Genomic DNA, 13692 nt, shown 5'->3' with positions numbered 1-13692 from the left:
TAATTATTTTCTTTGACTTAATTTAGTTGTTTAACAATGCCTTGGAATAGTCTTTCTTTTTATAAAAAAGCCAGACTTCTAGAAACAGAGATCTGATGCGTGGTTGCCAGAAGTGGGGAGTCCAGGGTGGGAGGACTAGGTGAAAGGGGTCAAAAGTACACACTTCCAGTTACAAGATAAAATAATTCTGTGTGTGTAATGTACAACATGGTGACTGTAGGTAATAATAACGTGTTGTATATTTAAAGTTGCTAAGAGAGTAGATCTTAAAAGTTCTCATCACAAGGGAAAAAATTTAGTTAGGTGAGGGATACTAACTGTGGTGATCGTTTCACAATATATACTTAGATCAAATCATTATGTTGTACACCTTATACAATGTTATGTGTTAATTGTATCTCAATCTGAGGGAAAATAATTTTCTTTTCTCTTTCTAGCTATTAGGGAATTTTCTTCAGTGGTATGGCATTTTCTCAAATAAAACTCTTCAGGAGTTGTCAATAGATGGTTTATTAAATAGATACATTCTCATGGCTTTTCAGAATTCAGAATATGGAGATGACAGCATCAAAAAAGCCCAAAATGTGAGTTAAATGACACATATTACAGTTTTTAAAGATGTAAATTAAAATGGATTAAGTTTTCTTTATTTGAAGAGAGATTTTAGAATTTTATGAAAACCCCTTTGATTATTGACCTTGGTGTAATGTTGACAGTCAGTTTGCCTCCCAGGTAGTTCTGAACCCCCTCAGCATTTTTTACATAAACATGTATCCTGTAACATTTTATATCTATCCTTCTATCCATCTGTTATATCATTATTTGGTAGGTATTAATGAAAGTTTTAATATCAGAATAATACATTTTTAACAGTTGGATGAAATGCTATTTTGAGTGTTATTACAACAGTAGTCTCTCATTTAAGAAATAATTTTTATTTTGTTTTCTACTTTATGGGAGTTACAGAGATTCATCTTTTTATATTATTTTTTTCAAAGATTTTATTCTTAAGTAATCTCTATATCCAACGTGGGGCTCGAGCTTCCCACCCTTAAATCAAGAGTCATATGCTCAACCAAGTGAGCCAGCCAGGGAGTCCCAATTTCTCTTTTTTAAAAATATTTTTTGAAATAATTATAAAATTAAAGAAAATTTGCAAGTACAATACAAAGTTTTTTCCCTCAACCATGTCAGAGTAAGTCTCTAACATGATCCTCCCCTGCCCCAAATACTTTCATGTCTGTTTCCTATAAACATGGATGTTCTTATACATAATTACAGTGTAACCATCAACATATCTATTACGGTCACCTAAGCTTTGAGACCCTTCAGGTTTTGTCATTTATGTCAATAATATCACATCCTTGGTAAAAGAAGTTCCCAGATCATTCTTGGCATTTAATTATCATGTCTTCCTTAGTCTCCTTTAATCTGGAAGAGTTCTTGTGTTTCCCTGACCGTTACGAAACCTTGACACTTTTGAAGATGATGGGCTAGATATTTTGCAGAATGTCCCTCAATTTGGGTTTGTTAGGTATTTTCATGGTTGGATTCAGATTCTGTATCTTTGGCAGGAACTGTCCCAGATTTTATTTGAGTCCCTTCAGGTTGACCTCTGTGACCTTGTAACATGTCATCTCATTTTGGGGGAGCACTTTCTTGCTTTCTGGCACATGATGTTCCGGGCTTATCTTCTGCTTGCTTGGAATCAGCCATTTTTCTAAGCATCCCTGGGTTCTTTCATGGGGAGCCTTCTCTGCCCGCTTGACTGAATCCTGCTAGTACACTGCCCTCTTCCGTATGGAATCAGCCTCACCTTGCTTGGATTTTGTACTGACACCATGCCCTGTTCACCTTGCCTAGGCTCTTGCCCTAAGCTGCACCCCTGGTGCAGTGTTCTCTTGACCCCACTCTGGGCCAGCATGGATACTTGCTCACTGAATTGTTCAGGATAGGGAGAAGCCACAGTGTGGTATTTATGCTGCACATGCTTTTATATGAAAAGCTGCTGATAAAAGGAAATACAGTTCATTTAGGGCTTCCTGGAAGACAGGAAAATGAAGCATTTGGTTATCAATTTTATGTCCCTAATTTACTTAAATATTGAAGGTTATTTATCTTTTGTTTTGAGTACCTATCTGTTGAAGTTAAAAATACAGATATATTCAGGTATATTTGTATAGTTAATGTGGAAAGTCAGGTTTAAAAGAATATCCCTTCAAAGCGATTGGCTATATATAGTTCAATAGCAGGTCTTCTAGTTACATACATTATCCCCCTTGTCTAGGCTCAACTTTTAAATACTTTATTTTGTTTTAACTATTTTATGTTACATCTTTCTTCTTCATAGGTAATCAATTGTTTCCCAAAGCAGTGGTTCATGAACCTGAAAGGAGAAAGAACTATTTCTCAGTTAGAAAACTTCTGTCGATACCTTGTACACTTAGCAGATACAATCTATAGAAACAGTATCGGATGTTCCGATGTGGAAAAAAGAAATGCAAGGTAATTTTTTGTAATTGTTCAATGAAATGGTGATCTAGAGTCTTTAGTTTTTGTCACATTTAGTATTATTAAAATGTCTTAGAGTCATGTTTATATTTTACTTGAAATTGTGCCTTGATTTGGTATTGGTAAACCCACCAAAAAGACACATTATTTTTTATTTTGGCAGTATTACCTAATCTTTTTTTCAATGTGTTATTTATGAAGTATTAAGGACTTCTGGTGAGCACCAGCTCTAAGGTGAATGAATGAATCATGGTTTTCTCCGTCTCCTCCCTTGAAGAATTGGGGGAGATTTCAGGCTCTTAGAATGTCATGGATCTTAATCTCTGGAGGATCATTATATAGATGTAATCCCTCAAAAAGCTGGTCACTGAAACTTAAGTATATTAAAGGTTATATGCCAGTTTCGGGACATTTGTGCTCTGTGTGGAGTTTTCCTGTATCCATATGATAGACTAAAGATAAAAAAATCACTCATGGGGGCGCCTGGGTGGCTCAGTTGGTTGAGCGACTGCCTTCGGCTCGGGTCATGATCCTGGAGTCCCGGGATCGAGTCCCGCATCGGGCTCCCTGCTCGCCAGGGAGTCTGCTTCTCCCTCTGACCCTCCCCCCTCTCCTGCTCTTTCTCTCTCATTCTCTCTCACAAATAAATAAAATCTTAAAAAAAAAAAAAAATCACTCATGATTTTTGGGGAGCAGCTTGTACATAATTTTTACCAGGGGTTGCAAGGAAGGAATGAATAAGTGAACCATTATCCCTTTTTTTTTAAAGTTTCATTTCATATATTGTTGCTAATGTCAGAGTTTCCGTTTTCAGAATATACACCATCAGTCATACCCCACTAACAAAACGATTTTCTTTTTCCTCATTTCCCTTCCATGAAAAAACCTTATTTTCTTGAGAAAATTTGCTGTCTCTTACAATAAAGTTAAAAACCAAGTAGATATAAAGATTTTAGTGGTAAAATTCTTTGGCAGGTGATTTTGATTTATATTTTAATTTCGTCTTTAGTGTGGGTCACTTTGTTGTTGGTTGTTATTTCTTGGCACTGATATTTCTTCTCGGTGTTTCTTACTAGATAAGTCCTATTCACTTTTTAAACTTTGATTTATATGTACTTGACTGTTTTTGTTGGGCAGTTAAATATCAACAAATGGTATTTACTTTTCTACAGAAAAGAACTTAAGCGCCTAATATAAGCATTTGCTGTGTTCAGAGCCCATAAAATAGGAAATAGGTTCCATGTGGGTTACAAAGTTTTACAAATAAAGTCCTTCCCTAAAAGGTGCTTGCTACAATTTTGCAGAGAAGAGACAGCTAATTATGTCACACTGTGTGCTGTTTCTCACACATGGTTCAAACTAACTGTTAAAACAGTCATTCTTAAAATGGTGCCTGGATCAGCAGCATCAGCATCACCTGGGAACTTTGTTAGAAATGCAGATTCTCAGGCCCCATCCCAGACCTACTGAATTTGAATTCTGGGGGTGGGACCTGGTGATCTGTGTTTCAGCAGCCCTCTAGGTAATTTTGATGTATGCTGAAATTTGAGGACTACTCAGAATGACAGCTAGCTGGGGTGATAGAGGAAGCCAGCTTATGCTTTCTTAGTGAATTTAGGAAAAGTGGAGATTATGCTGGATTCGTGGATGGATTGGGGATGTATACACACCAATACAGTTGTGTTCCAGGTATGTTCTGAAAGACCTGGGACTCTGGTTTGGGAGGGAATGGGAGGCAGAGCTCTGAAGTAGTTTGGCAATAGATATCCTTTCTTTCCTTTCTAGATATCAGTGAAAATCATAGATCTGAATGAACTTTTGCTGTGTTTTTGTTTTTGAAAGTGGACACTTGGTCTCCGGGCTAGTCATTTAAACATATACAAGTTTTGTTTTACATGGACAAATTTATTTTATTTTTTTACTTGCTATAGCTTGCTTATTTCTGTCTTCTTTAAAAATGTATGCTTGAAAAAATTGATTGCAAACCTCAAAGTGGTCATAAAGTCAATAACACATTTTCCTTTGAAAGCTTTTGTATTAATAAGATATTGCTACATTTTTTTCTTTTTTAGGGAAAACATAAAACAGATAGTAAAACTCCTTGCAAGTGTTCGTGCTCTGGATCATGCTATGTCAGTTGCAAGTGACCACAATGTGAAAGAATTTAAGTCTTTGATTGAAGGAAAATAGATCTGTGAGACTAAAAAGCCTGTTTGCTTTAATACCATTCCCAGTGTATAAATTTTGTATATATGTAAAGTTTCTTAAACTGTAAAATATTGATTCTTGTTTTAATACAAAGAACATTATTAATATTCAATACTGTGTCCTTAAATGCAGTTTCTTTGGAATGAAAGGAATTCACATTATTTCTAGGAAGCCTATTAATGTTTTCCTTACTGCCTGTCATACTTTGTTTACAGAACTATTTTATATGGTCATTCAAATTAACCCTCTCAGTTAATTGTCCTCTGTAAACGATGTGTGCAGTGTAAATTGTGTAATTATGCATATATATATTTATACCACCATGGAGTTACTTTCACACTGGAAATTTGTGGTGTTTTTCTACAGAGTAAGCCTTCTAACAGCAGAAAATTATTCAGTAGCAAATTGTCTTAGGGAAATTACTACACAGTTGCAACAAAAGGGCTGGCAAGTGACTAAGTGTCCATCACCTTTTGGTTAGCAGTTGCTATCACCGTAGCTTTGCTGCCTTAAAATTGAGAGTTGAGTGTGGACTTAGTCATTGGGTGAATGGAAACTTTCTTCCTTGAATCAGCATTACAGTCAAATGTGGGTTTAATATGAACTCTAAATAATATATGCAACATAGATTTTTGAGAAGAACAAAGAAGTTTTAACTTTTGGAAAAAATGGCCCCACAAACCTCAATGCATGGTTTTGGGCTGACTGTCCTGTCTCATTCATGATTTTACCCCCTGACCAGCTTACAAAAATACATGCATTTGAATTTTAGTAGTCTGTCATTTTATTTAAAATCCCACATATGTGAGTTATATATGCAATAAAGAATACGCCTTGCTGATTAGCTACACCCAGGCAATTTAATATCCTTGGTCTTCTATAATGTTTATACCATGTTGTAAATATTCAGAGAACTTGTTTTAAAGTTTATGCTTTCTGATTCTGTGATTTTCAAAAGAGGAACTTTTTGGAAATTGAGGACTATTGTTTGATAATTATATATGTAATTAAGCTTTAGCCAAGCATTAAATTAATTTTTAAATAGATCCTTTGTTGTATTTTGCTGGTGACTGATTTTAGAGCATTTCATATGACTCTAACATAGTGTGAGACTATCAGTGTGCATACCCTTGGTCAGGTCAAATAATATCTATAACAGTGTCATGCACTCTAAGTGCATTGTCAGTTTTATCTTTATTGTAGGAACATTACTTATCCCTACATATTCATTCTGTTACACAATAGTAGCCTACTAAATAGAATTAAAATGAGAACTTCAACAGAATAAAACATTTAAACATGTATACATAGGACATGCACGTCATGTGTGCCTTAAATTTGTGTTTCCAAACCCATTAGACTGGTGATTTTTCCCCTGTCCACTTTTAAGGACTCTTGCAGTAAGCGGGAGACTTTATCCTATGCAATCTCTCAGGCTGTTTTTGTTTCAGGAATGGGTTTGAATACCACACAGGGACCTTGATGTAAGGTGAATTCAGCATAGATGTGTGCGTAAAACAAGTAGTTCTCCTATCTCAACTGGAAAAAGTTTTGTTCCTGAAATAGCTAAAGTACATCCTTTCTTATGAAGGGAATTGGCAAAAGATAAATAGAGGGTGACATTTTAATGAAGCTAAAGGTTTGCTTCTTCAGTTTTTCCTTTTGGATCAGTCTCCTGAAATAACTCCAAAATAGGTGAGAAGGGTTTTTGAAAAGGAAAGCTATTTTATTGAGGCAATAGAAACCACAGTCATAAAGGCTGATGGCTATGTTATAGCACATGATGGTGGTGCCCCACCCATATCCCTGTGGATGTGCTGGTGTCCTGCAGGCACCTGTGGCTCTGCCGGAGGGCTTTCTCTTGGCCTGTGCAACAGGCTGGAGCGTCCACCAGATAATGTCCCAGAGAACAGCCCTCAGCCAACGAAGGGAGCAGGAAGAGAAATATCCAGTAGTTCCAGTCGTCTGGGGAGGAGTCGCTGAGATAGCAGCAGATTATTGAGGGAGAAAGGAGAAGGAGCTGGAGGAAGCCGGGAGAGCCTGAGAACTGCGAGATCGTCATGAGGCGGGCATGACCTCTGAAGCAGAGATGGCAGGAATTACAGTGTCAGATGCAAGGCTAAGAAGGTCTCAGCAAGGCTGACAGGGACTCCTCAACCCAGAGTTGCAGTTCTGAGTTTAGGTCTCCAGGAGCTGGCTTTTGTCTTCCTACCGCGCTCAGTCAGTGGTGCCCAGGGTCTCCTTGTGGGAGATTGGGGAGGCACGATTTCAAGTCTACCATACCAACTTTTAATCTCTCCAGTATGTTCCTCTTCATCTCCAGGAGGGCTTCAGTTAACTTGAGCCATAGTTACCTGCAGTGATGCTAATCTCATCACCCAGAATTGGCCCCAGATTGCACCACCTCACAGTGAGCACCTTCCTCATGATGAGAGTACCCTAAAATGTAAAGTTCCCTAGTTTCTTTAAAGCCAGGTTTATTAAGGTATAATTTATAAACATTAAAGTTTACCCTCTTTAAGTGCATACAGTTCCATGAGTTTTGACAAATGCCTCATTTTGTTTTAAATGTTAATTTCTGGGTGCGGGGATGGGGTAAGCGGATGATGGGCATTAAGGAGGGCAGTAATGAGCAGTGGGTGTTATATACAACTCATGAATCACTGAACTCCACCTCTGAAACAAATAATACATTATATGCTAATTAGTTGGATTTAAATTTTTTAAAAATGCTAATTTCCCTTGAAACCATGAAATCCTTCTAAAAATGGTCAGATGTTGTAGAGCTGCAAAATGCAACACGTAAGTTGCTACGCTATGGTGGTTCTGTATGGTTACAAGAATTCATCTGTAGCATGGTAATGTCCATATAGTAAAGGGACTCGCCATTCACCAATTATAACATTTTGGTCTGTCGTTTCAAGTAAATGAAAATAAGAACAATTAAAACACCAGAAATTCTGCATGTAGCGAGAACGATGTAATATGTCTGAATGTTTGGGAGGCCTTATGCTTTGATAAGGCTGTTGTCCAAAATGCTTTGGAGATTGTCCTCCAAAATGGAAAGTGTATGGATACTGGGTTCACAGTTGCTCAGAGTCTTCAGACTACCTGGCAAAGGCAGACAGGCTAAAAATTGTTCTGTGGAATTGATTTTGATGTGCAATGTTGACTAGCCCCTGGCCTGCTTCTGGACCTCCAGGCCCTAGTAATTTGTTCTGGCTTTCCTCTAGCCCTGGCAGCCCTAACTCCAGCAGGGGCTTGGATGTTCAATCATCCAGCTCAATGAGAAGGCCTAGCACAGCATGTCTCGGAAGATATACTGTGGTGCTTAGTTTGGGGGCCTTTACTTAAAAAGATCTTCAGAAACAAATACTTTATATCCTATGCTTGATGATTCAAAACACATGGTGAAAGATTTGACAAATCCTGTAGAAGCCATTTTAAACTACTTTACCAAAACACTTTGCCCATGAAAGCTTACCTTTTTTCACATGTAGCCTTAGGTGTTGAAATTCCAGAGACACCTGTTGCTTAGGGATGAAGAGCTGGGTTGACCGTTGAACACCCTCCAGCTCTTATCTCAGTGAGGCTGAGCCCTGCTATTGCTTAGGTCCTGTGGTTTCCATGAAAATCCTTTTGTGTCATTAAAACAAACCCCTTCACTTGAGCTCCCTTGAGTTGGTCTGTTATTCCAAATGAAAACTTTTTGGCACACACAAGTTACCTGTTCATCACAGTCCTTACCTATGGTATGTGTGAGCAATTTTTCAGTCTTTGAAGTTTTTGCTTAGTTTTATTTTCACAATGATTCTGCTCCCAAGCTTACTATATTTTCTACTTACAAGGTTTCCATTTCTCCAATTTAAAATCTTATTCTTCACTGACTACTACAACTTATTCAAAGCAAATAGCTATGCTATTTGGAACTTACTGTGTTGTCTCTCAGGAGCCATCCCTTTCTATATAATAGTAGCTCTCTGCAAATCCTGATATAGCTCTAGTCTATGTAACCTGAACAAGAGCCTGTTAAAGATAACTGGATCAGGCTTTTAATATTCCCCAAGTTTGCCAAACATTTTCTAGTATTTTTGATAAAATTCAGGCTATAAGGAAAAGTAGACCCTACTATTAATTCATATTTTAGACATCTGTCAAAATTCATAGTTGTGTAACATGGTATAGTTTTAAAAACAGTTATTAGAATAATCAGTCATTCTAAATTAATAAACCCTAGGTATAGTGTACTGGGAACATATATTAGATTGAGCCATTTATAGTCCCTATATGAGTGTTTTTGACTTATAGAAATGGTGAGTGCATATTTTAACTCGGTAGAATTGCCCATAGGAGAAATAATTTGGTCAAAAATCAACATTTAAAACTCTGGGTGTTTGCCTTCAATTTGTTGAAGCTATTGAAGTTCATATTTGAATCATCTATTTGGGACTGTTTTTGCTGATGGGAACACACATAAGACTTGTATTGATTGTGGCTGTTGTAACAAATTATTACAAACTGGGTAATTTCAAACAATAGAAATTCTCTCACAGTTCTGGGATCCAGAAGTTCAAAATCAAGATGGTGGCAAGGCCATGATCCTCCAAAGGCTCTAGGGAAGAATCCTTCCTACTCTCTCTGGTGGCTTCTAGAGGTAGCTACTGACATTCTTTGGCTGGTGGCCACACTTCCTCAGTCTCTACTTCTGTCTTCACATTGCCTGTGTGTGTGTCTGAATTTCTCTCTGCTACCCTATAAGGACAGTTGTGATTGCATTTAGGGCCTACCCAGATAATGCAAAATAATCTCAAAACCCTTAACTCAGTCTCATCAGCAAAGACTTGTTTTCCCCACAAATTAACATTCACATGTTCCAGGGATTAGGATGTGCAATTTTTTCAGCCTAACACAGGCCTCACTGCTCATTTTCAAGGGTTAAGAAGATGTCAGCACATCTCTGTGGGCCCTTAAGACCTCAGTAAGAAGTTTATGTGTGCCACTTAACATGTATTTTAAGTCAGCCACCACCCCTCCCCACACTCTTCAAATCTGATGAAAATTTGTCCAGCTATTTTTCATGTGCTGTAACAAGTATAAATAGTAAAGAGGGACAAGAAAAAGAAGGAATAACATTTTATAAAAGTCACTAGTAAAATGGCCCTGTGTTTTCAACCCCTGGGCATGTGCTTATTTCATGACTAAAATGATCTATTTTGAAAGGATTTGGAAAATCCTGGCCTTCGGACAGCTCTAGGAATAAGAGTCCTGCTTACCATCTCCCCCCACCCCCCAGTTCATTCTGAAGAAAGAAACAGCAATTCAAACCCAGAACCAAGAAACTTTGACCTTAATCTCCTTAATCCAAAATCAAAGGAAACCAGAAATAGGCAGAACACCTGCTTCTAGAAGAGCCCAACACCCATAAATGACACTCTGAGAAGGAGGGGTTCCCCGTGTGGCCTCAGACAGCCATGGTGGAACTGATCCTAGGTTAGGGGTGGGCAAGTTAGGTTTCAGGTTCCAATTCCACTTGAAACAGTAATTTTTAACAACTTATCTTTCCTGGGTCTCAGCTGACATAAAAAGCAACTCCCAAGCAAAGTATTTAGTAACATCAACATCTCTCCTGGAGCAATATCCTTCCATATGTTTTTCTGGTACATACATTTGGCATTCCTTCAGGGCTAGAGAGGCATTATAACTGAATAGGCAAATAAAATTTCCATTCCCACCCACTCCCATTTACTTCCTCTGTCAAATGCAATCTCTAATTGAAATGGATTCTTTGGGGGCGGCGGGGGGGCGGGGTAGGAAGCAACCACAGTCCAGCAGAGAATCTTAATATAAGTTTAATTCTGAGGCTGCTGTCAGTAACCACTACTAAGAGCAAAACACCTTTTTCTAAGTAAATAGTACTAAATGAGAAATCCTTTCCAGTTCTCAGAACTAAATGTGTCTTTGCATATCTCCTAGAAAAGAAAAGGCTTCTCTTCTAGTGAATGATAGCTACTTTAGTATCCTGAAACCAGGGTGGGTCCAGCTTCTCTAAAATGGATGAAGAAATGTTAAATCAAGCCACATGACAAGGCCCAGAGGGGGAAGTGATTTTGTGCACTGTAACAAATTTAAATTCTGCTTTCGCTGCTAAAATAAAAGCAAGAAGAGGAAGAGGTAAAGAAAAAACGAAGACAAGCAGAAACGGTTTCTTCAGGATTTCAATTCCTTTTGGCCCTCTTGGCTTTGACTTCATTCCCATATTTAGGTCTATCAAGTGGAAGGAGAAGGGAAAGTCCGTGGGACACACTAATATTAGCCACCGTAGTATGATTTGTTGAAAAATGAGAAGATGAGAGGGTTAGACGCCTTTAGTTATTAAATTCCATGGTTGACAAAAGCTATTCGCCATTCAGGGCCAACCATAGCTGCCTCCGTACCGCCATGTTTCAACTCAGTCTTGAGGTCCTGGTTTGTGACTTCGATTCTCCACCATATGTACAGCTGAGCAGTCTTTCCTATAGTGTTCCTGAGAGCTCTGGAACACTCCAGAAGAAAAGACAGCCAAGAGAGTTGCTCCAAAGTAGGCATTAGTTTTTCTCCCGCTACCTACCCAGATGCTCAGAACAGGAACTGGGCGCTGTTCGCGGGGAGACACCATGGACAGCTCTTCGGGCGCCGCCCGAATGGCCCGGCGTGCTGGCTGTCCCGAGCCCTCCCCGCGCCCGTCAGGCCGCTGGGGGCGGCAGGGGGTGGTCCTGACACCCATCTTGGGCACGTATCAGTACCCGGTCCCCAAAGCTTTTCCCCAGAGCCCCTCCCTGGCGCCCACGGGGAGGGTTGGTAAGGTCTGAAAAGCCCACGCGAGGGGACCAGGGAGGCCGATTCTCCTCGTCCCCGCTTCCGCAGCGGTCGGACCTGTAGCTGCGGCCTGGCCTACAGGCCGCCTGAGGGAGGCGCAGGTCGCTACGCGTGGAGGCCAGCAGGCAGCCTACCATTTCGGACCCGCAAGGAGGCTCGGAGTGGGCGGGGCCTGCCTCCTGACGCCCCGCCGTTTCCCCCGAGGGGCGGGCCTTCCGCCCCCGGCCGCGGCGCAATGCGGAAGAGATGGGCCTGCTGGAGAGGAAGTGACGCTTCCGGCGGCTGTGGCGGCGGCGGCTGCGGGAGAAGGAGGAGGAGCCGGAGGAAGAGGTGAGCAAGCCGGCGGGGGGCGGGGAGCGGCCGCGGCCAGACCCACCGGCAGCTGGGCGCGCGGGCGGACGCTTCCTGAGCAGCCTTCCGCGCCGCAGCCTGGGCGGGAACGGTGAGGGGCAACCGCGGGCAGCCCTGGCTCGGGAGGGCGGGCGGGGTTGTGAGGAGACTAGGGGTCGTGCGGCGCTGCGTCGGGCCGGGGGCTGTGGTGACAGCGGCTGTCAGCCTGTCCGCGGGAGAGGAACCAAGTCGGTCTGGGCGCCGGGTCATCGTCTCTGGCGCATAATGGAGGGATTGGGCGGCTGGGCGGCTTCGTCCCCCTGGGAAGGAGCCGCTTTCCCGGGCGGTCGGCTGTCCGGGACCCCCGAGGAGCCCCGGTCCGGTCCGTGTCGTGAGTCTTCCCGGGTGGCCATTCATATTTACGGGCTCCCGCCTGCCGTGCCCCCAGCCGGCGGTAACCTGTGCCGCTTTCCTTGCCCTTCGCTGCCGCCCCCGGGAGAGCCGTTCGTGTCGGATAATCCTTTCCCTCCTCCTGGCCCCTAAGGAGCTTTGAAGCAGGCTCGTTAACCTTCCCTCCCACCTCCTCTCCTTCCCCGGCCAAGGAACGGCTTGAAGTTTCCGAATCTGTCCCCTTTCAGCGTAGTGACAAATCCTGAAGCAGGAAGCTGATAAACAACTCCGAACGAAATACGCTCAAAATCTTTCCTTTTTGGTAAACAAAGTAAACGGGAAACTCATCTTAACCAAACCGTTCGTGGACTTAGAGTAATTAAACCTTATGTTGCCTTGCCGGGAGAATTGGTAGCTTTTCCCCTGGCCTTTTGGTAAAATGAAGTGACGGCTTATCTTTTGGAATAAACCATTCTCTCCCTGAGCTCCCCTTTTTTCCACCCCACCCCCCATCAAAACCTGGCAGGGAGGGACTTCTGGATGCCTTGCAGTCCTTGCTGCAGAAGGAAACGTTAGCTTCATTTGCTTTGCTTGGTTTTCACAGGGCTGCCTCTGAAGAAAGGAGAATGGCGTTCAGCAAAGGATTTCGAATCTATCACAAATTGGATCCCCCACCTTTCAGTCTCATAGTGGAAACTAGGCATAAGGAGGAATGTCTCATGTTCGAGTCTGGGGCTGTAGCTGTGCTTTGTAAGTCATGTGTCATAGCCCAACTGATCGCGTCTCTGTTTTGATTTGAAACAGTTCAGATTCAACCATTCTATAGAGAAGACCCTGACAACCCCTTCACTGTATTTCCTGAAGCAGATTATGTTTTTTCTTTTCATCAAACCTTATTTTAAACTTCCATTTTCTTTTCTGCCCCCTGCTGCAGGTTTCTTTTGGGGGTGCGGGGGAAATGCAAGTTTGGTTATAGGTTTTTGCTTTCTTGGGTTCTTTGGCTGTTCCTAAAGAAAACCTTTCTTTCCAAAGAATTATTGTTACGGTTTATATCACATCACATAAACCCATAAAGGCTTGCTTGACATTTTTGCTGTAATGAACAGGATTTCTTGTATATCAGTTACAGTAATGAACTACAAGAGTATTTATTTATCTGATATTTTGGAGTATCTTATGGTGAGGCCCTTACATTTTTTTTTTTTTTTTAAAGATTTTATTTATTTATTTGAGACAGAGAATGAGAGAGACAGAGAGCACATGAGAGGGGGGAGGGTCAGAGGGAGAAGCAGGCTCCCCGCCCAGCAGGGAGCCCGATGCGGGACTCGATCCAGGGACTCCAGGATCATGACCTGAGCCGAAGGCAGTCGCCCAACCAACTGAGCCACCCAGGCACCC

General features: G+C 41.4%; 2 protein-coding genes across 20 annotated transcripts in view; both read left to right on the top strand.

Annotated features, from left to right (window-relative positions):
- The window catches only part of PAXBP1 (PAX3 and PAX7 binding protein 1), a 33005-nt gene extending 27240 nt beyond the window's left edge, over positions 1-5765 (top strand). The window contains exons 16-18 of the mRNA XM_006741710.3: positions 438-584; positions 2351-2505; positions 4584-5765. Coding sequence (XP_006741773.2) covers positions 438-584; positions 2351-2505; positions 4584-4701 — 420 coding nt within the window. The 3' untranslated portion in view covers positions 4702-5765. The remainder of the gene's footprint in view (positions 1-437; positions 585-2350; positions 2506-4583) is intronic.
- A 6023-nt stretch (positions 5766-11788) lies between these two features.
- Positions 11789-13692, top strand: part of SYNJ1 (synaptojanin 1) — an 89108-nt gene continuing 87204 nt past the window's right edge. For 14 of the 19 annotated variants that reach the window (XM_081799402.1, XM_006741707.3, XM_081799420.1 and 11 more), the window contains exons 1-2: positions 11789-11904; positions 12899-13044. In XM_081799402.1, the coding sequence (XP_081655528.1) occupies positions 11810-11904; positions 12899-13044 (241 nt within the window). In that variant the 5' untranslated portion in view covers positions 11789-11809. The other 5 variants (XM_081799436.1, XM_081799388.1, XM_081799435.1 and 2 more) reach the window with 3 other exon arrangements.

The sequence above is a fragment of the Leptonychotes weddellii genome, chromosome 1 (assembly GCF_054177405.1).
Source record: "Leptonychotes weddellii isolate Sample4059 chromosome 1, ASM5417740v2, whole genome shotgun sequence".
NCBI classification, from domain to species: domain Eukaryota; kingdom Metazoa; phylum Chordata; class Mammalia; order Carnivora; family Phocidae; genus Leptonychotes; species Leptonychotes weddellii.
This window is presented reverse-complemented; position numbering and strand designations above follow the sequence as displayed.